The sequence below is a fragment of the Oncorhynchus mykiss genome, chromosome 18 (assembly GCF_013265735.2).
Source record: "Oncorhynchus mykiss isolate Arlee chromosome 18, USDA_OmykA_1.1, whole genome shotgun sequence".
Classification (NCBI taxonomy): Eukaryota; Metazoa; Chordata; class Actinopteri; order Salmoniformes; family Salmonidae; genus Oncorhynchus; species Oncorhynchus mykiss.
In genome coordinates, this window is record NC_048582.1 from 2,299,642 (window position 1) to 2,323,213 (window position 23,572).

The 23,572-nt window shown below is 50.4% G+C and overlaps 1 protein-coding gene across 1 annotated transcript in view; it reads right to left on the reverse strand.

Annotated features, from left to right (window-relative positions):
- The window catches only part of LOC110517047 (protein diaphanous homolog 3), a 536,597-nt gene that overhangs the window by 496,251 nt on the left and 16,774 nt on the right, over nucleotides 1–23,572 (reverse strand). The window contains exon 2 of the mRNA XM_036951469.1: nucleotides 2,647–2,679. Within this exon, the coding sequence (XP_036807364.1) occupies nucleotides 2,647–2,679 (33 nt within the window). The remainder of the gene's footprint in view (nucleotides 1–2,646; nucleotides 2,680–23,572) is intronic.

Here is a 23,572-nt window from a genome sequence, read left to right on the forward strand (position 1 = left end):
CAGCGTCAGCGGATTGGATGGGGCTGGCTCAGCGTCAGCGGATTGGATGGGGCTGGCTCAGCGTCAGCGGATTGGATCGGGCTGGCTCAGCGTCAGCGGATTGGATGGGGCTGGCTCAGCGTCAGCGGATTGGATGGGGCTGGCTCAGCGTCAGCGGATTGGATGGGGCTGGCTCAGCGTCAGCGGATTGGATGGGGCTGGCTCAGCGTCAGCGGATTGGATGGGGCTGGCTCAGCGTCAGCGGATTGGATGGGGCTGGCTCAGCGTCAGCGGATTGGATGGGGCTGGCTCAGCGTCAGCGGATTGGATGGGGCTGGCTCAGCGTCAGCGGATTGGATCGGGCTGGCTCAGCGTCAGCGGATTGGATCGGGCTGGCTCAGCGTCAGCGGATTGGATCGGGCTGGCTCAGCGTCAGCGGATTGGATCGGGCTGGCTCAGCGTCAGCGGATTGGATCGGGCTGGCTCAGCGTCAGCGGATTGGATCGTGCTGGCTAAGCATCACCTGCTGCACTGTGTTGTACAGAAAGACGTTGTTGGGGACAACGGATCAACAATACATGTATCTACTACGGTCCCCCTCCCTTCCCGTTATTAAATAGCAGTCACGTGGAACAGTACAGACCTAACAGGGGACAGGGTCTGACAGAGAGCCGGGCTAGAAGCAGAACATTCAGACAAATTGTTGAATCTGTCCTCAACAAATTGTATTAGGCTACACGGGGAGTTGACATCTTTATCGTTTTAAAATGTCTTCGCTGTCAAGAACAGCTGTTCAATCATTTAGCTTTCCTCGGTTGCTTCCCAAACGGCACCCTATTACCTGAATACTGTAGTGCACGACTTTTGGACCAGAGCCTTACTATGAGCCTAGGGTCAAAAGTAGGGCACTACATAGGGAATAGGGTGCCATTTGAACTCATGAACCACCGTGACCGCCGACTACCTAATTTTATGTCATGCTTCACCTCCAGCAGAACAGGACATGATATGGGAGGGTCCACTCCACTGTCAGGCTTCACCTCCAGCAGGACAGGACATGATATGGGAAGGGTCCACTCCACTGTCAGGCTTCACCTCCAGCAGGACAGGACATGATATGGGAAGGGTCCACTCCACTGTCAGGCTTCACCTCCAGCAGGACAGGACATGATATGGGAAGGGTCCACTCCACTGTCAGGCTTCACCTACAGCAGGACATGACATGATATGGGAAGGGTCCACTCCACTGTCAGGCTTCACCTCCAGCAGGACAGGATATGGGAAGGGTCCACTCCACTGTCAGGCTTCACCTCCAGCAGGACAGGACATGATATGGGAAGGGTCCACTCCACTGTCAGGCTTCACCTCCAGCAGGACAAGACATGATATGGGAAGGGTCCACTCCACTGTCAGGCTTCACCTCCAACAGGACATGACATGATATGGGAAGGGTCCACTCCACTGTCAGGCTTCACCTCCAGCAGGACAGGACATGGGAAGGGTCCACTCCACTGTCAGGCTTCACCTCCAGCAGGACAAGACATGATATGGGAAGGGTCCACTCCACTGTCAGGCTTCACCTCCAACAGGACAGGACATGGGAAGGGTCCACTCCACTGTCAGGCTTCACCTCCAGCAGGACAAGACATGATATGGGAAGGGTCCACTCCACTGTCAGGTTTCACACTCAAACTGATCTGCATTTCCCAAACCCTGACTGACACCATATGCACTCTGTTAGACACTGGTCAATGGAAATTACATAGCAGTCAGGGTTCACGCAGGCAGGGGGGAGAGGCACGCGGGAGAGAGAGAGACGCGGGCAGGGGGAGAGAGAGACGCGGGCAGGGGGAGAGAGAGACGCGGGCAGGGGGAGAGAGAGACGCGGGCAGGGGGAGAGAGAGACGCGGGCAGGGGGAGAGAGAGACGCGGGCAGGGGGAGAGAGAGACGCGGGCGGGGAGAGAGAGACGCGGGCAGGGGGAGAGAGAGACGCGGGCAGGGGGAGAGAGAGACGCGGGCAGGGGGAGAGAGAGACGCGGGCAGGGGGAGAGAGAGACGCGGGCAGGGGGAGAGAGAGACGCGGGCAGGGGGAGAGAGAGACGCGGGCAGGGGGAGAGAGAGACGCGGGCAGGGGGAGAGAGAGACGCGGGCAGGGGGAGAGAGAGACGCGGGCAGGGGGGGAGAGAGACGCGGGCAGGGGGAGAGAGATGCGGGCAGGGGGAGAGAGACGCGGGCAGGGGGAGAGAGACGCGGGCAGGGGGAGAGAGACGCGGGCAGGGGGAGAGAGAGACGCGGGCAGGGGGAGAGAGAGACGCGGGCGGGAGAGAGAGAGACGCGGCTAGAAGCAGGCAGGTGGGGAAGAATGCACCGCAGAGTGTCAGGAAGCATACAGCTCGTTACCGGAGACACACTGTAGAAACACTGCTTAGTTCGTACACACCACATGTTGTTAACAGAGAGAGAGAGAGAGAGAAATGTGGGTTCGTGAGCCTCCGATGTTAGTCTGGTAATGGGAGCATCACTACTGTCGTCTGGAAACTGAACAAACATGCCATTAGTATAGAAAGAGAAGGAAAAGAATGAGGGTTATGTACAATAGAACAGACAAGGTGACAGAGAGAGTGGGGAAGAGGGAGAGGCAAACAGGAGACTGAAATAGGTCTTACCATATCATCCTTCATGTTTTTAACCTGTAAATGCTAGAGGTGGGGGGGGGGGGGGGGGGGGGGGGGGGAGAAAAATAAACAAATATCAGGATATGAAACTATTATATACGCTGAAGAAGAAAAAAAACTAAATTCAAAATAAATATCTAGGGTCAAGATGATCAATCAAGTCAAAAGTGCGTATCATTTTTCAGTTTTCAGAGCAATCAAATCAGATCAAGGTGAGAACAACAGTTAAAAAGACAACATGTTTGCCGAGTTCATTAATATGTTGATCGTTAACAGCACGGTGCTGAGTTAGTTAATATGATGTCACTCCTCAGATCGTTAACAGCACGGTGCTGAGTTAGTTAATATGATGTCACTCCTCAGATCGTTAACAGCACGGTGCTGAGTTAATTAATATGATGTCACTCCTCAGATCGTTAACAGCACGGTGCTGAGTTAATTAATATGATGTCACTCCTCAGATCGTTAACAGCACGGTGCTGAGTTAATTAATATGATGTCACTCCTCAGATCGTTAACAGCACGGTGCTGAGTTAATTAATATGATGTCACTCCTCAGATCATTAACAGCACGGTGCTGAGTTAATTAATATGATGTCACTCCTCAGATCGTTAACAGCACGGTGCTGAGTTAATTAATATGATGTCACTCCTCAGATCGTTAACAGCACGGTGCTGAGTTAATTAATATGATGTCACTCCTCAGATCGTTAACAGCACGGTGCTGAGTTAATTAATATGATGTCACTCCTCAGATCGTTAACAGCACGGTGCTGAGTTAATTAATATGATGTCACTCCTCAGATCGTTAACAGCACGGTGCTGAGTTAATTAATATGATGTCACTCCTCAGATCGTTAACAGCACGGTGCTGAGTTAATTAATATGATGTCACTCCTCAGATCGTTAACAGCACAGTGCTGAGTTAATTAATATGATGTCACTCCTCAGATCGTTAACAGCACGGTGCTGAGTTAATTAATACGATGTCACTCCTCAGATCGTTAACAGCACGGTGCTGAGTTAATTAATATGATGTCACTCCTCAGATCGTTAACAGCACGGTGCTGAGTTAATTAATATGATGTCACTCCTCAGATCGTTAACAGCACGGTGCTGAGTTAATTAATATGATGTCACTCCTCAGATCGTTAACAGCACGGTGCTGAGTTAATTAATACGATGTCACTCCTCAGATCATTAACAGCACGGTGCTGAGTTAATTAATACGATGTCACTCCTTAGATCGTTAACAGCACGGTGCTGAGTTAATATGATGTCACTCCTCAGATCATTAGCAGCACGGTGCCGAGTTAATTAATATGATGTCACTCCTCAGATCATTAACAGCACGGTGCTGAGTTAATTAATATGATGTCACTCCTCAGATCATTAACAGCACGGTGCTGAGTTAATTAATATGATGTCACTCCTCAGATCGTTAGCAGCACGGTGCCGAGTTAATTAATATGATGTCACTCCTCAGATCGTTAACAGCACGGTGCCGAGTTAATACGATGTCACTCCTAGAACCGAGCCTAGAACCGAGCCCTGGAGAGCACCAGCAGAGAGAACCAGAGAGGGCCTAGAACCGAGCCCTGGAGAACACCAGCAAAAAAGAACAGGAAGGCCTAGAACCGAGCCCTGGGGAACACCAGAGAGAGAACAGGAGAGGGCCAACAACCGAGCCCTGGGGAACACCAGAGAGGGCCAACAACCGAGCCCTGGGGAACACCAGAGAGAGAACAGGAGAGGGCCAACAACTGAGCCCTGGGGAACACCTGTAATTAGGAGGACCAAGTTGTTTACAAAAAGCTGTTAAAGAGAAAAACAGTGAAAGTAAAAACTAGAGAAACATCCACCAGGGCTCCAGAGCATTAATCTTGAACCCAGTTTTGTAGGATGAATAAGGCATGTAAATGTGGAGCTCTATTACCTGGCTGCTGTGAGCACAGAGGACATTCTCCGCTAGGTTAAACCCTGATTTCTCACTGGGCCCTGCAGAGTGTAAACGCTAGAGTCATATTCTCCTCGTGGGGGAAAGAGAACACAGCCGGAATTCAAAACTCCTTAACGCCAATTTGTCAGGACTGTGCTCAGGGTTTAGACTATGCTAGTGTGCTACAGAGACCGAGCCTCTGGTGTGCTATATAGAAAAATCAGGCAATCTAAAAAAAGACTAATCCTATTGTTCCCAATGTTCATCCTCTTGGCTTTTACTCAAAATACAATCCACTAATTGAGGCAAGGGAAATGGGTTCTCGTACAGAAAGAACAGAAGCAAACTAACTGGTATACAAAATAAATCTAAATAAAAACTCTGTTCCGCTGTTTGATTTAACCCCTGGGTCTTCAGTTGCTTCAGTCTGGAATGAGACAGACACAGGCCCACACATGTAGAGACGAGGACATCCTACCCAAGACCATCCACTCATTAACTGAACAATTCCAGACGGAGGAGGTTTTCTTGTTTTCTAAACGTTAAAAAAAAAGAAAAAAAGACTGGAACCAATCAACAACTTCCATCTGTGCATGAAAATATTGACAAGGGTAAAAAAAAGGTTACTATGGTTACTATGGTCACCTCGTGCTACAGCAGGAGGAGCTGAGCTACGCAGGAGAAAACCAGACGCCTCAATCAATACATCAGTACTATAATTACCATAACATCCACGAGGCAGAGCATAAAACATGTCAACCTGTCAATGCAGAACGCTAATGACTTTCTAGGATTAACATTTTACAACTTTCCATTTGGAAACAAACTACCTCTCACAAACTAAAGAGCGAGAGAGAGAACGAGCTAGAGCGAGAGCGAGAGAGCGAGAGAGCGAGAGAGCGAGAGAGCGAGAGAGCGACATAGACAGAGAGTGAGAGCGAGAGCGAGAGCGAGCGAGAGAGCGAGAGAGAGAGAGAGAGCGAGAGAGAGAGAGAGCGAGAGAGAGAGAGAGCGAGAGAGAGAGAGACAGAGAGAGCGAGAGAGACAGAGAGAGAGAGAGGAAAGAAGGAGGGAGGGATAGATAGAAAAGCCTGCCAAGCCAGGCAGAGAGGCAGCACAGTACCCAAATGTAACATATTTCTCTCCCTCAGATCAATTCAACGATTAGCCCAGCGAGTTGAGGAAGAAATATGCGCATATATACATATGACAGGATAATTGGATGCATAATTATTGAACCTAAAAAAAAAGAAGGAAGGAGTAGTTTCTAACTCTAGCTTCAGAACACCCACAACCTGACAATTTGCAAAGACGCAGTGGGTGTGTCCTCAATGGCACCCGACTCCCCCTACATAGTGCACTACTTTTGACCAGAACAGGGTGCTGTTTGGGAAGCTTACCGTAGCTCCGCCCAAAGCAAGACCTACTTCAGAACCACTAGAACAAAAAAAAAGACCCAAGGCAAGTTGTGACAGCAATTATGCATTCAAAGTCATTTTTTTTGTTGTCAACGATCGACTCGACACCGGGGTTTTCAGAATTTGCTAGACGCAAATAACCATCACGTGCAAAATAAAATAATAATGTGTACGCAATCGCTTCGAGTTCTGACAGCTTTTGTAGTCATCAAAGCTTCTCTTGGTCCCAAAGTTGGTCCATAATTAGAAAGTTAAACTACTGACGAGACAGAAAGTCCAACTGGGCAGCTTTCAAAGCGGTTTGGAACTATTCCCGAATACTCTACCTATTGGACACAAGAGGCTCTATCAGATCATAGAGAGGCTTGACGGGGAACCAATCAGATCATAGAGATGCTTGACGGGGAACCAATCAGATCATAGAGATGCTTGACGGGGAACCAATCAGATCATAGAAATGCTTGACGGGGAACCAATCAGATCATAGAGAGGCTTGAAGGGAACCAATCAGATCATAGAGAGGCTTGAAGGGAACCAATCAGATCATAGAGAGGCTTGAAGGGAACCAATCAGCAGTTGAAACAATAAGAATCGGAACCACTCTCAAATTCTCAGACAAAGATATGGATGTTTGACCATCCCATCCGTGATATCAAAACCTAAAAACCACTCGTACTGGTCAGCTATAGTTCCCTTCATATTTGACATTACTCAAATATCCAATTAATGGAGGCCAATATTGAGAGATGGTGAGGCTTGCCCTACGCATATGTGAAATGACATGATTAATGTATGTTTAGTGACCATGATAAGGATGCAGCTATGTGGGTTTAGGTCACGGGGTTCCCAACGTGTTTTGGCCCACAGCCCCATGTTGATATCTGAAAGGGAGATACCTAGTCAGTTGTACAGCCGACTTCACATAGATATGAACTGGCGAAAGTATACCATGACTTAAAAATGGTGCTTTCAAGAAATCTAAGAACTCTGAAAAATACGATGTCAAATCATGACGTCAGTTTTCTACAGGTCTGAAAGTCGGAGTTCTAGAACGAGTCCGGGGTTCCAGAAAGAGAGTTCCAGAACGAGGCCAGAGTTCCAGAACGAGGCCAGGGTCATGACGATAGATGGAATATGAGAATGTATGTCATTTGGTGGTCAGGACGATAGATGGAATATGAGAATGTGTGTCATTTGGTGGTCATGACGATAGATGGAATATGAGAATGTATGTCATTTGGTGGTCAGGACGATAGATGGAATATGAGAATGTATGTCATTTGGTGGTCATGACGATAGATGGAATATGAGAATGTATGTCATTTGGTGGTCATGACGATAGATGGAATATGAGAATGTATGTCATTTGGTGGTCATGACGATAGATGTAATATGAGAATGTATGTCATTTGGTGGTCATGACGATAGATGGAATATGAGAATGTATGTCATTTGGTGGTCATGACGATAGATGGAATATGAGAATGTATGTCATTTGGTGGTCATGACGATAGATGGAATATGAGAATGTATGTCATTTGGTGGTCATGACGATAGATGGAATATGAGAATGTATGTCATTTGGTGGTCATGACGATAGATGTAATATGAGAATCTAAATGTCGTTTTTGTTTTGTTATTAAAAGGTTAATAGATGACGTTATTACGAAAACATTGTGACTGTACTTTGTGCGGAAAATGTCCAAATCAAAGAGAATGTTTTGGTAAAGATGAAATGTGAAGTTAGTTGTCTAAAATTGGATTTGAGTCAAATCTAGACTCTTGCCCTTAACTTGGTACGCCCAGAGAATTGCCCTAAAGGCGGTTACGCCCACTTCTGACCCGAGGGTATAAGCCCTGTGAGTTAAGAATTAACAGATCAGACTAATGACCTCAGAGAGTCAGGACACCCGTTTAACGTCCCATCTAAAAGACAGCACCCTACACAGGGCAATGTCCCCAATTCACTGCTCTGGGGCATATTTTAATTTATTAATTTTAGACCAGAGAGGCAAGAGTGCCTCCTACTGGCCCTCCAACACCACTTCCAGCAGCATCTGGTCTCCCATCCAGGGACTGACCAGGACCAACCCTGCTTAGCTTCAGAGGTAAGCCAACAGTGGGATGCAGGGTGGTGCTGCTGGCATTGCAAACTAAAGCTGCTCCCTGTATAAAACGGGTCCCAATGGGCCATGGTCAAATTACATTCTACTCCCTGTATAAAACAGGTTCCCAATGGGCCCTGGTCAAATTACATTCTACTCCCTGTATAAAACAGGTTCTCAATGGGCCCTGGTCAAATTACATTCTACTCCCTGTATAAAACAAGTCCCTATTGGCCCTGGTCAAATTACATTCTACTCCCTGTATAAAACAAGTCCCTATTGGCCCTGGTCAAATTACATTCTACTCCCTGTATAAAACAAGTCCCTATTGGCCCTGGTCAAATTACATTCTACTCCCTGTATAAAACAGGTCCCTATTGGCCCTGGTCAAATTGCATTCTACTCCCTGTATAAAACAGGTCCCTATTGGCCCTGGTCAAATTACATTCTAGAGACAGTCTCATCCCAGTCTCTAGCTGACAGACTTTACCCAGAGAAGCCAGTCTCATCCCGGTCTCTAGCTGACAGACTTTACCCAGAGAAGCCAGTCTCATCCCGGTCTCTAGCTGACAGACTTTACCCAGAGACGCCAGTCTCATCCCGGTCTCTAGCTGACAGACTTTACCCAGAGACGCCAGTCTCATCCCGGTCTCTAGCTGACAGACTTTACCCAGAGATGCCAGTCTCATCCCGGTCTCTAGCTGACAGACTTTACCCAGAGATGCCAGTCTCATCCCGGTCTCTAGCTGACAGACTTTACCCAGAGATGCCAGTCTCATCCCGGTCTCTAGCTGACAGACTTTACCCAGAGATGCCAGTATCATCCCGGTCTCTAGCTGAGTCTTAAATGACTGTGGGGTTTTGTCAAAAGTAGCGCACTACGTAGGAAATTAAACAAGAAGTCAGTTGGGATGCAGACTCCACTCTCCGTCAGAGACACAATATCTCCAACCAGTCTCTCCGAGGCCCACCGCAGCCAGTCCTGGCCAACAAGACACTAAACAGACCCAAGGACTGAGAGAAGAAGAGGAGGCAGACGAACCAACTGCCTGATATCCATAAGATCCCTAAAGCTCTGACCTCGACAACAGTACTGTCTCGACAACAGTACTGTCTCGACAACAGTACTGTCTCGACAACAGTACTGTCTCGACAACAGTATCGCCTTACTAGGAAAGGAAGGAAGGAAACAAAACATGAAGCGGATTGGATTTTTTGAGCAAAACCATCCTAGTGTTGGAAGAAACAGCCTCATGTTGTCACCCAGAGTCACAGGTGTATTTTGCCCAGGCTAGAGAGTCACAGGTGTATTTTGCCCAGGCTAGAGAATCACAGGTGTATTTTGCCCAGGCTAGAATCACATTCGTATTTTGCCCAGGCTAGAATCACATGCGTATTTTGCCCAGGCTAGAGTCACAGGTGTATTTTGCCCAGGCTAGAGTCACAGGTGTATTTTGCCCAGGCTAGAGTCACAGGTGTATTTTGCCCAGGCTAGAGTCACAGGTGTATTTTGCCCAGGCTAGAGTCACAGGTGTATTTTGCCCAGGCTAGAGTCACAGGTGTATTTTGCCCAGGCTAGAGTCACAGGTGTATTTTGCCCAGGCTAGAGTCACAGGTGTATTTTGCCCAGGCTAGAGTCACAGGTGTATTTTGCCCAGGCTAGAGTCACAGGTGTATTTTGCCCAGGCTAGAGTCACAGGTGTATTTTGCCCAGGCTAGAGTCACAGGTGTATTTTGCCCAGGCTAGAGTCACAGGTGTATTTTGCCCAGGCTAGAGTCACAGGTGTATTTTGCCCAGGCTAGAGTCACAGGTGTATTTTGCCCAGGCTAGAGTCACAGGTGTATTTTGCCCAGGCTAGAGTCACAGGTGTATTTTGCCCAGGCTAGAGTCACAGGTGTATTTTGCCCAGGCTAGAGTCACAGGTGTATTTTGCCCAGGCTAGAATCACAGGTGTATTTTGCCCAGGCTAGAATCACAGGTGTATTTTGCCCAGGCTAGAATCACAGGTGTATTTTGCCCAGGCTAGAATCACAGGTGTATTTTGCCCAGGCTAGAATCACAGGTGTCTTTTGCCCAGGCTAGAATCACAGGTGTATTTTGCCCAGGCTATAGTCACAGGTGTATTTTGCCCAGGCTATAGTCACAGGTGTATTTTGCCCAGGCTATAGTCACAGGTGTATTTTGCCCAGGCTATAGTCACAGGTGTATTTTGCCCAGGCTATAGTCACAGGTGTATTTTGCCCAGGCTAGAATCACAGGTGTATTTTGCCCAGGCTAGAATCACAGGTGTATTTTGCCCAGGCTAGAATCACAGGTGTATTTTGCCCAGGCTAGAATCACAGGTGTATTTTGCCCAGGCTAGAATCACAGGTGTATTTTGCCCAGGCTAGAATCACAGGTGTATTTTGCCCAGGCTAGAATCACAGGTGTATTTTGCCCAGGCTAGAATCACAGGTGTATTTTGCCCAGGCTAGAATCACAGGTGTATTTTGCCCAGGCTATATCGTAGTATCTCAATACTGGTGTCGTGAAAACAAGATCCTTAAGGCAACAATATCTCAGGGTGTGACTGTCATGGGATTTCGCATGATGGTAATTGGCCAAAATGGCCGCGGTCATCGTAATAACCGTTCGAATACAATTAAATATTCATTCCATTTCTATGTGGGCTGCTGCTCAAAAAGTGGAAAAGGGGGCGTCGCCTAGGCAACCGAAGACGTGTTTCCTACAACGCCTTGTTTTGTTTCAGCAAGGAGTTTCATCACGTTGTTAAGACAACCACACGAATACCCAGCTGCCCCGTCTTCAGGAAGCTGTTCGCTCCAACAAAAAAATAAATATATCATAATAATTTAAGGGTTATGTGACTGGTTATTTTTATTTTCGTCATCTTCCATAAAACATGGGTTACACGTTATACGTTCAAATTATGACGGCCCCGACACTATCCTCCAATCACTATCCTCCAATCACTATCCTCCAATCACTATCCTCCAATCACCATCCTCCAATCACTATCCTCCAAATCACTATCCGCCAATCACTATCCGCCAAATCACTATCCTCCAATCACTATCCTCCAAATCACTATCCTCCAATCACTATCCGCCAATCACTATCCGCCAATCACTATCTGCCAATCACTATCCGCCAATCACTATCCTCCAATCACTATCCTCCAAATCACTATCCTCCAAATCACTATCCTACCATCACTATCCTCCAAATCACTATCCTCCAATCACTATCCTCCAAATCACTATCCTCCAAATCACTATCCGCCAATCACTATCCGCCAATCACTATCCGCCAATCACTATCCGCCAATCACTATCCGCCAATCACTATCCGCCAATCACTATCCGCAAATCACTATCCGCAATCACTATCCGCAATCACTATCCTCCAATCACTATCCGCCAATCACTATCCGCCAATCACTATCCGCCAATCACTATCCGCCAATCACTATCCGCCAATCACTATCCGCCAATCACTATCCGCCAATCACTATCCGCCAATCACTATCCTCCAATCACTATCCTCCAATCACTATCCTCCAATCACTATCCTCCAATCACTATCCTCCAATCACTATCCTCCAATCACTATCCTCCAATCACTATCCTCCAATCACTATCCTCCAATCACTATCCTCCAATCACTATCCTCCAATCACTATCCTCCAATCACTATCCTCCAATCACTATCCTCCAATCACTATCCTCCAATCACTATCCTTCAATCACTATCCTCCAATCACTATCCTCCCAACCACTATCCTCCCAACCACTTATTCCGAAAGGTCAACATTGCAACTCCAACGTTCCCTCCCCACTGTGATAGAAAGAACTCAGTTGTTTTCCCCCAGTTAGTTCAGCTTCGAGAGAGCATGGGGGGAGGGAATAACAATCCACATTGCAGGTAGCCAGCAGGACCGATGCCTCAGCAGCCTGATCATCAGTCCAAATTAGATTAAACCTGCTGAACTTCCAAGAAACAAAAAAAAAACGAGGGAAACAGAGAGCGAGAGAGAGAAGTCGGATGAAGTAATAATAAACAGCCAGCGAAACGCAGGTATCCAATTAACTAGGAGACCGGAGAAAACACACGGTGGTAGACTGTCCCAAACGGCAGCCTACTCTCTATATATAGTGCACTACTTTAGACCAGAGCCCTATAGAACCCTATTCCCTATATATAGTGCACTACTTTAGACCAGAGCCCTATAGAACCCTATTCCCTATATAGTGCACTACTTTTGACCAGAGCCCTATAGAACCCTATTCTCTATATATAGTGCACTACTTTAGACCAGAGCCCTATAGAACCCTATTCCCTATATATAGTGCACTACTTTAGACCAGAGCCCTATAGAACCCTATTCTCTATATATAGTGCACTACTTTAGACCAGAGCCCTATAGAACCCTATTCCCTATATATAGTGCACTACTTTAGACCAGAGCACTATAGAACCCTTTTCCCCATATTGTGCAGTACTTTTGACCAGAGCCCTATAGGTAGAGCACTTATAAAAGGACATAGGGTGCCATTTGGGACGCATACTAAAGGTGTAACACAGTGGGCCTCAGAGGAAAAATAGACAGAAAACCAGACTGCAGATACAGAGAGGCAGAAACCACCGGAGAGGGAGGCGCGTTAACGGGAGAAACCACCGGAGAGGGAGGCCGGGTTAACGGGAGAAACCACCGGAGAGGTAGGCCGTGTTAACGGGAGAAACCACCGGAGAGGGAGGCGCGTTAACGGGAGAAACCACCGGAGAGGGAGGCGCGTTAACGGGAGAAACCACCGGAGAGGGAGGCGCGTTAACGGGAGAAACCACCGGAGAGGGAGGCGCGTTAACGGGAGAAACCACCGGAGAGGGAGGCGCGTTAACGGGAGAAACCACCGGAGAGGGAGGCGCGTTAACGGGAGAAACCACCGGAGAGGGAGGCGCGTTAACGGGAGAAACCACCGGAGAGGGAGGCGCGTTAACGGGAGAAACCACCGGAGAGGGAGGCGCGTTAACGGGAGAAACCACCGCAGAGGGAGGCGCGTTAACGGGAGAAACCACCGGAGAGGGAGGCAGGGTTAACGGGAGAAACCACCGGAGAGAGAAACCACCAGAGAGGGAGGCAGGGTTAACGGGAGAAACCACCGGAGAGGTAGGCAGCGTTAACGGGAGAAACCGCCGGAGAGGTAGGCCGCGTTAACGGGAGAAACCACCGGAGAGGTAGGCAGGGTTAACGGGAGAAACCACCGGAGAGGTAGGCAGGGTTAACGGGAGAAACCACCGGAGAGGGAGGCAGGGTTAACGGGAGAAACCACCGGAGAGGGAGGCAGGGTTAACGGGAGAAACCACCGGAGAGGTAGGCAGGGTTAACGGGAGAAACCACCGGAGAGGGAGGCAGGGTTAACGGCAGAAACCACCGGAAAGGGAGGCAGGGTTAACGGCAGAAACCACCGGAGAGAGAAACCACCAGAGAGGGAGGCAGGGTTAACGGGAGAAACCACCGGAGAGGTAGGCAGGGTTAACGGGAGAAACCACCGGAGAGGGAGGCAGGGTTAACGGCAGAAACCACCGGAGAGGGAGGCAGGGTTAACGGCAGAAACCACCGGAGAGAGAAACCACCAGAGAGGGAGGCAGGGTTAACGGGAGAAACCACCGGAGAGGTAGGCAGGGTTAACGGGAGAAACCACCGGAGAGGGAGGCAGGGTTAACGGCAGAAACCACCGGAGAGGGAGGCAGGCAGAAACCACCGGAGAGAGAAACCACCAGAGAGGGAGGCAGGGTTAACGGGAGAAACCACCGGAGAGGGAGGCAGGGTTAACGGGAGAAACCACCGGAGAGGGAGGCAGGGTTAATGGGAGAAACCACCGGAGAGGGAGGCAGCGTTAACGGGAGAAACCACCGGAGAGGGAGGCACGTTAACAGGAGAAACCACCGGAGAGGGAGGCAGGGTTAACGGGAGAAACCACCGGAGAGGGAGGCACGTTAACAGGAGAAACCACCGGAGAGGGAGGCAGGGTTAACGGGAGAAACCACCGGAGAGGGAGGCAGGGTTAACGGGAGAAACCACCAGAGAGAGAAACCACCGGAGAGGGAGGCAGCGTTAACGGGAGAAACCACCAGAGAGGTAGGCCTCGTTAACGGGAGAAACCACCGGAGAGGGAGGCACGTTAACGGGAGAAACCACCGGAGAGGGAGGCAGCGTTAACGGGAGAAACCACCGGAGAGGTAGGCCTCGTTAACGACAGAAACCACCGGAGAGGTAGGCCTCGTTAACGGGAGAAACCATCGGAGAGGTAGGCAGCGTTAACGGGAGAAACCACCAGAGAGGTAGGCCTCGTTAACGGGAGAAACCACCGGAGAGAGAAACCACCGGAGGTAGGCCGCGCCGCGTTAACGGGCCTACCTGCCGACTTCCTACAAATTTGGCTCTAACGCTTCAACTGTTGTGGCTATAAGCCAGTGTTTCCTCCAAGATGATGGCTTCTAAAATTCAGCGTCGCCAAAAGACCCCGACCGTGCCGCCTGCCAAGCCCCCCTGCCACGCCCCCCCCACCCACCCGCCTAAGCCCCTTCATGACGCAGAAAAAACCCTGCACACCCACCCCGTTGGGGCTGCCATCTCATCAAAGCTGGCTGCTGCATTCATGACATACTTCCTCTTTTAAATCACATTATATTTGCACTGTGAGATTTAGATGGAGAAGCCAGGTCTCATAATGTGAGAAGTCGAGGCCCCATGAACAGCAAATCACTCAACATAAATAAACATGGCACACTCTCTCACTTCCATTCCCCACGAAATACCCCACCTGACACAAACACACAGAACACACACACACACAGTTCCACTCCCCGCCTGACAGAACACACTAGTCTCGTCTAATTTCAGTCCGACACACAATGTGGATTTCATACACGTTTTCTCCAAGTCTGTGTTTCCCCAGCAGTTACAACTTAAATGTGCTCCTGGTTGATTTACATTCATTATTATTTTTGAAAACACTTCTTCTATTCAACTGAAAGAGTCAAGAACAGAATATATTTGAGTAAGTGATTTAATAAACAAACGAAGACATTAAATACACACACACACACACACACACACACCAATAGGCCCCACTTGTTGACGCTAGCCTTCCCCCCCGCAATCCCATCTAGCTTTAGCAATGGACTGGATATAGTCTCAGGTCACACAAGCCCAATGTGATATGAATTATTCATTCTGGGGGGGAAAAAAAAGGTCATTTCTGTCACAGTCAAAGATCATCGTTGTCATGAAATCCTCCCATCAGTTCTGTCAACCAAAAGAACTTGAAGGTGGATGAAGAGGACGAGCCTGACCTGTCCCAACGGTGTTGGGGTGGGAGCCTGATCTGTCCCAACGGTGTTGGGGTGGGAGCCTGATCTGTCCCAACGGTGTTGGGGTGGGAGCCTGATCTGTCCCAACGGTGTTGGGGTGGAAGCCTGACCTGTCCCAACGGTGTTGGGGTGGGAGCCTGACCTGTCCCAACGGTGTTGGGGTGGGAGCCTGACCTGTCCCAACGGTGTTGGGGTGGGAGCCTGACCTGTGTTGAGGTGGGAGCCTGACCTGTCCCAACAGTGTTGGGGTGGGAGCCCGACCTGTGTTGAGGCGGGAGCCCGGCCTGTCCCAACGGTGTTGGGGCGGGAGCCCGGCCTGTCCCAACGGTGTTGGGGCGGGAGCCCGGCCTGTCCCAACGGTGTTGGGGCGGGAGCCCGGCCTGTCCCAACGGTGTTGGGGCGGGAGCCCGGCCTGTCCCAACGGTGTTGGGGCGGGAGCCCGGCCTGTCCCAACGGTGTTGGGGCGGGAGCCCGGCCTGTCCCAACGGTGTTGGGGTGGGAGCCCGGCCTGTCCCAACGGTGTTGGGGTGGGAACCCCGGCCTGTCCCAACCGTGTTGGGGTGGGAGCCCGGCCTGTCCCAACGGTGTTGGGGTGGGAGCCCGGCCTGTCCCAACGGTGTTGGGGTGGGAACCTGACCTGTCCCAACGGTGTTGGGGTGGGAGTCTGACCTGTCCCAACAGTGTTGGGGTGGGAGCCTGACCTGTCCCAACGGTGTTGAGGTGGGAGCCTGACCTGTGTTGAGGTGGGAGCCTGACCTGTGTTGGGGTGAGAGCCTGACCTGTCCCAATGGTGTTGGGGTGGGAGCCTGACCTGTCCCAACGGTGTTGGGGTGGGAGCCTGACCTGTCCCAACTGTGTTGAAAAAAAGAATGGCCAGTACACCTGGAAACATTCTGTGCAGCAATGGACTCCTTTTCACTTCATGGTTATCAGTACATTCCTTTAATTCAAACATAAACAAACTGTATCTTTCAATTACTGACCGACTGTCCACGACGACCGTCCGCAATAACAGCCCAACTAATCAGGTGTCGGGGAGAACAAGAGCTAATTAAAGTATTGGATAACAAGTAATGAAAAATTAGAGAGAGAGAGGAGAGCGAGAGGAGAAGGTAGAGAGCGAGAGGAGAGAGAGAGGGGAAGGTAGAGAGCGAGAGGAGAGAGAGAGGGGAAGGTAGAGAGCGAGAGGAGAGAGAGAGGGGAAGGTAGAGAGCGAGAGGAGAGAGAGAGGGGAAGGTAGAGAGTGAGAGGAGAGAGAGAGGGGAAGGTAGAGAGCGAGGGGAGAGAGAGGGGAATGTAGAGAGCGAGAGGAAGGTAGAGAGCGAGAGGAGAGAGAGAGGGGAAGGTAGAGAGCGAGAGGAGAGAGAGAGGGGAAGGTAGAGAGCGAGAGGCGAGCGAGAGGAGAAGGTAGAGAGTGAGAGGAGAGCGAGAGGCGAGCGAGAGGAGAAGGTAGAGAGTGAGAGGAGAGCGAGAGGCGAGCGAGAGAAGGTAGAGAGAAAGAGGGGGAGGAGACACAGAGAGAAAGAGGGGGAGGAGACACAGAGAGAAAGAGGGGGAGGAGACAGAGAGAAAGAGGGGGAGGAGACAGAGAGAAAGAGGGGGAGGAGAAACAGAGAGAAAGAGGGGGAGGAGAAACAGAGAGAAAGAGGGGGAGGAGACAGAGACAGCCCCTGCAGTGGCTGTGCATCTCCTCCAGAATGTAATATTAGTGGGATAAGGTGATCAGGACCTCCTCCCCCTGTCCTCCCCTGTCCTCCCCCCCTCCTCCCCTGTCCTCCCCCCTCCCCTGTCCTCCCAGCTCCTCCTCCCCCCGCCTCCCCCCTCCTCCTCCCCTGTAGCGGCTGTGCATCTCCTCCAGAATGTAATATTAGTGGGATAAGGTGATCAGGACCTCCTCCCCCTGTCCTCCCCCCTCCCCTGTCCTCCCCCCTCCCCTGTCCTCCCCCCTCCCCTGTCCTCCCCCCTCCTCCTCCCCTGTCCTCCCCCCTCCTCCCCTGTAGCGGATGTGAATCTCCTCCAGAATGTAATATTAGTGGGATAAGGTGATCAGGACCTCTGACCTCTGTCCAATTCCCCACCACTGGTAGTTTTATTGGAGAGGGAGGTGAATTGAGGCATTGCGATTGGATACTGTGATTTTATAGAGATGGAAAACAAAACTGAGGTTTTTGGTGCAGCTACAGACAACTAGCGCCAAAAAAATAAAAAATAACATTGCGATATTTTCTAAACGATACGCTAGAACGTCCCGATATGCAACTGTAGTGATGTCCACCCCCGTCACTAGCGTGTGTGACGAGCAGAGCGCCAGGCTCTCTGTCTCTCCGTCTGTCCGTCTGTGAGGAGGTGAAATGACTGGGCTGACAGCACGGCCGCATCACAATTGGCACCCTACTCCCTTTATAGCGCACAACCCTACGGGGGTGGGGGGCCTGTTCAAAAGTAGTGCACTATCTAGGGAAGAGGGCGCCATGAGGGGACACGGACAGAGAGGTGAAATGATTGGGCTCGACAGCTGGTCTCCACGGGTTCCAAGCTGGGTCAGGGGTTGGGCGGTGAGCCAGAAGCAGGGGCCCTGGTCTGAATAGCAATCACTGCATCACACAGGTGACAGACACTGAGGCTAGGAGCCAACGTACGTCCCAAACCCCTATTCCCTATCGTGAGACCCTCTGGGACCATGGTCAAAAAGCAGTGTGCTTCAAAAGGGAATAGTGTGTCAATTTGGACGTAGTCTGAGCCAGCCAGGCAGGTGGAATCCTGTCCTGCCTATACCATAATATCAAGATGGGATATTGAATACGAGACGTCTGGTATTATTATCTTTGTGACTGAACACAGACGGAGCCAGACGTCATCCAAGGAAGGAAGGAAACGCACCAGATTTGATTTGCCGCGTGGAATCCAACCAGCTGACCGCTTCAAGTTCCCCTGACCTGAGAAGGTGTGTTCGTAGAGCTGTCCACTTCAAGTTCCCCTGACCTGAGAAGGTGTGTTCATAGAGCTGACCGCTTCAAGTTCCCCTGACCTGAGAAGGTGTGTTCATAGAGCTGTCCGCTTCAAGTTCCCCTGACCTGGGAAGGTGTGTTCGTAGAGCTGACCGCTTCAAGTTCCCCTGACCTGAGAAGGTGTGTTCATAGAGCTGACCGCTTCAAGTTCCCCTGACCTGAGAAGGTGTGTTCGTAGAGCTGACCGCTTCAAGTTCCCCTGACCTGGGAAGGTGTGTTCGTAGAGCTGACCGCTTCAAGTTCCCCTGACCTGAGAAGGTGTGTTCGTAGAGCTGACCGCTTCAAGTTCCCCTGACCTGAGAAGGTGTGTTCATACAGCTGACCGCTTCAAGTTCCCCTGACCTGAGAAGGTGTGTTCATAGAGCTGACCGCTTCAAGTTCCCCTGACCTGAGAAGGTGTGTTCATAGAGCTGACCGCTTCAAGTTCCCCTGACCTGAGAAGGTCCCCCCCGCCTCCTCCGACCCAGTTCCCCCCCTCCTCCTCCGACCCAGTCCCCCCCCCTCCTCCTCCGACCCAGTTCCCCCCCCCTCCTCCGACCCAGTTCCCCCCCCCTCCTCCTCCGACCCAGTCCCCCCCCCTCCGACCCAGTCCCCCCCTCCGACCCAGTCCCCCCCTCCCCCTCCGACCCAGTCCCCCCCTCCGACCCAGTCCCCCCCTCCCCCTCCGACCCAGTCCCCCCCTCCGACCCAGTCCCCCCCTCCCCCTCCGACCCAGTCCCCCCCTCCGACCCAGTCCCCCCCTCCCCCTCCGACCCAGTCCCCCCCGCCTCCTCCAACCCAGCCCCCCCCGCCTCCTCCAACCCAGTCCCCCCCTCCCCCTCCGACCCAGTCCCCCCCTCCGACCCAGTCCCCCCCGCCTCCTCCGACCCAGTCCCCCCCCCCCTCCTCCAACCCAGTCCCCCCCCCTCCTCCAACCCAGTCCCCCCCCTCCTCCAACCCAGTCCCCCCCCCCCTCCTCCAACCCAGTCCCCTCCCCCTCCTCCAACCTAGTCTCTTCATATCATCAAAGAGTTGCATGGTGAAAACCCTGAAAATCTAATAATTCCCGGCTGTGCTGTTTGCTGTTGCTTCCTAACCTGTTGACGCGTTGTGTTCTGTCGTTGCCGTGGAAACAAGGAGGAAACGATCTTTCCAGCGGGTGGCGTGCAGCAGAGCAGTTCTCAACATGCCAGTCATGAACGCTGGTTCCTCACACACTACACTGACACACACACACACTACACTGACACACACACACACTACACTGACACACACACACACACTACACTGACACACACACACACTACACTGACACACACACACACTACACTGACACACACACACACACTACACTGACACACACTACACTGACACACACTACACTGACACACACACACACTACACTGACACACACACACACACTACACTGACACACACACACACTACACTGACACACACACACACTACACTGACACACACACACACTACACTGACACACACACACACACTACACTGACACACACACACACACTACACTGACACACACACACACTACACTGACACACACACACACTACACTGACACACACACACACTACACTGACACACCGACACACACACACACTACACTACACTGACACACCGACACACACACTACACTGACACACACACACTACACTACACTGACACACCGACACACACACTACACTGACACACTGACACACACACACACACAACACTGACACACACTACACTGACACACACTACACTGACACACACTACACTGACACACACTACACTGACACACACTACACTGACACACACTACACTGACACACTGACAACACTGACACACACAACACTGACACACTGACACACACAACACTGACACACTGACACACACAACACTGACACACTGACACACACAACACTGACACACTGACACACACAACACTGACACACACTACACTGACACACTGACACACACAACACTGACACACTGACACACACAACACTGACACACACTACACTGACACACACTACACTGACACACACACACACACCTCACAGTGAAGTGAAGGCGAGGCCAAGGCTCCTGCTGTCGACTCTATTCATCACACAGGTGAGCCTGTGTCCCAAATGGCTTCCTTTTCCTTAAGGGCCTGGGTCAAAACGAGTGCACTATGTAGGGTACAGGGTGACATTTGGAATAAAAACACACACACCCAGTCAGCTAAAGCTGCCTACGACTGCAGCAGACCAACCAGTGATGGGCACCATTTCCATGTTGTGTCAGAAGGACCCCGTCAAACAGAGGGAGACATTGTAAATAATAACTCAAGCAGAAATAACAGTGTAGTGGCACATGGACAGGATCACTGATACCGTTTCAGAAAGCAACTCACAAACACACGACCAAAACAATTCAGAACTGCAGGAATAAATTAACAGTTGATCTGACAGGTACTTTTATAATATATATTTTAAAATTTAAAATAAATTTAAAAGGCTAACAGCGTACTACTCCCCGGTGCAGTTCCAGGTACTCCCCCCCCCCCCCCTTATTTGATGAAACCTCACCTGAAGCCTTTTCATTGTTTCATATGGGGGGGGGGGGGGGGTCTGGTGATGTTTTCTCTCTCCATTTTAAAAAGAGAGAGAGGGGAACGGTCTCAGTGTTAACTACACCGTTAGTGGGGGGAGACGTGTTGTGATCAACCAGAACCACAACTGGCAGATCCTATAATTGCCTCTCCAGAAAAATGGTTCTGTTCATTAAGCCCACTGCTGCTGCTGCACTGCCTACCAATCAGGGAGAAACGCTGCGGTGATGTATCCCAACTGGCTCCCTATTCCCTGTATAGGGCCCTACTTCAGACCCTATTCCTTTTATAGGGCACGACTTCAGACCCTATTCCCTCTATAGGGCACTACTTCAGACACTATTCCATTTATAGGTCACTACTATAGACCCTATTCCCTCTATAGGGCACTACTATAGACCCTATTCCCTGTATAGGGCACGACATTAGACACTATTCTCTTTATAGGGCACTACTTTAGACCCTATTCCCTTTATAGGGCACTACTTTAGACCCTATTCCCTGTATAGGGCACGACTTCAGACCCTATTCCCTTTATAGGGCACTACTTTAGACCCTATTCCCTTTATAGGGCACTACTATAGACCCTATTCCCTTTATAGGGCACTACTATAGACCCTATTCCCTTTATAGGGCACTACTATAGACCCTATTCCCTTTATAGGGCCCTACTTTAGACCCTATTCTCTTTATAGGGCCCTACTTTAGACCCTATTCCCTTTATAGGGCACTACTTTAGACCCTATTCCCTTTATAGGGCACTACTTTCGACCCTATTCCCTTTATAGGGCACTACTTTTGATCAACGCTCCCTGTCACTAACTGACCCCCCTATAGATGTTACCAGCCCTGCCACTAACTGACCCCCCCCCCTATAGATGTTACCAGCCCTGTCACTAACTGACTTCACCTATAGATGTTACCAGCCCTGTCACTAACTGACCTCCCCTATAGATGTTACCAGCCCTGTCACTAACTGACCTCCCTTATAGATGTTACCAGCCCTGTCACTAACTGACCTCCCCTATAGATGTTACCAGCCCTGTCACTAACTGACCTCCCCTATAGATGTTACCAGCCCTGTCACTAACTGACCCCACCTATAGATGTTACCAGCCCTGTCACTAACTGACCTCCCCTATAGATGTTACCAGCCCTGTCACTAACTGACCCCCCCCCCCTATAGATGTTACCAGCCCTGTCACTAACTGACCTCCCCTATAGATGTTACCAGCCCTGTCACTAACTGACCTCCCCTATAGATGTTACCAGCCCTGTCACTAACTGACCTCCCCTATAGATGTTACCAGCCCTGTCACTAACTGACCTCCCCTATAGATGTTACCAGCCCTGTCACTAACTGACCTCCCCTATAGATGTTACCAGCCCTGTCACTAACTGACCTCACCTATAGATGTTACCAGCCCTGTCACTAACTGACCCCACCTATAGATGTTACCAGCCCTGTCACTAACTGACCCCACCTATAGATGTTACCAGCCCTGTCACTAACTGACCTCACCTATAGATGTTACCAGCCCTGTCACTAACTGACCCCACCTATAGATGTTACCAGCCCTGTCACTAACTGACCCCCCCCTATAGATGTTACCAGCCCTGTCACTAACTGACCCTATAGATGTTACCAGCCCTGTCACTAACTGACCTCCCCTATAGATGTTACCAGCCCTGTCACTAACTGACCCCACCTATAGATGTTACCAGCCCTGTCACTAACTGACCCCACCAATAGATGTTACCAGCCCTGTCACTAACTGACCTCCCCTATAGATGTTACCAGCCCTGTCACTAACTGACCCCACCTATAGATGTTACCAGCCCTGTCACTAACTGACCCCCCCCTATAGATGTTACCAGCCCTGTCACTAACTGACCCTATAGATGTTACCAGCCCTGTCACTAACTGACCTCCCCTATAGATGTTACCAGCCCTGTCACTAACTGACCCCCCCCTATAGATGTTACCAGCCCTGTCACTAACTGACCCTATAGATGTTACCAGCCCTGTCACTAACTGACCTCCCCTATAGATGTTACCAGCCCTGTCACTAACTGACCTCCCCTATAGATGTTACCAGCCCTGTCACTAACTGACCTCCCCTATAGATGTTACCAGCCCTGTCACTAACTGACCTCCCCTATAGATGTTACCAGCCCTGTCACTAACTGACCTCCCCTATAGATGTTACCAGCCCTGTCACTAACTGACCTCCCCTATAGATGTTACCAGCCCTGTCACTAACTGACCTCCCCTATAGATGTTACCAGCCCTGTCACTAACTGACCTCCCCTATAGATGTTACCAGCCCTGTCACTAACTGACCTCACCTATAGATGTTACCAGCCCTGTCACTAACTGACCCCACCTATAGATGTTACCAGCCCTGTCACTAACTGACCCCACCTATAGATGTTACCAGCCCTGTCACTAACTGACCCCACCAATAGATGTTACCAGCCCTGCCACTAAC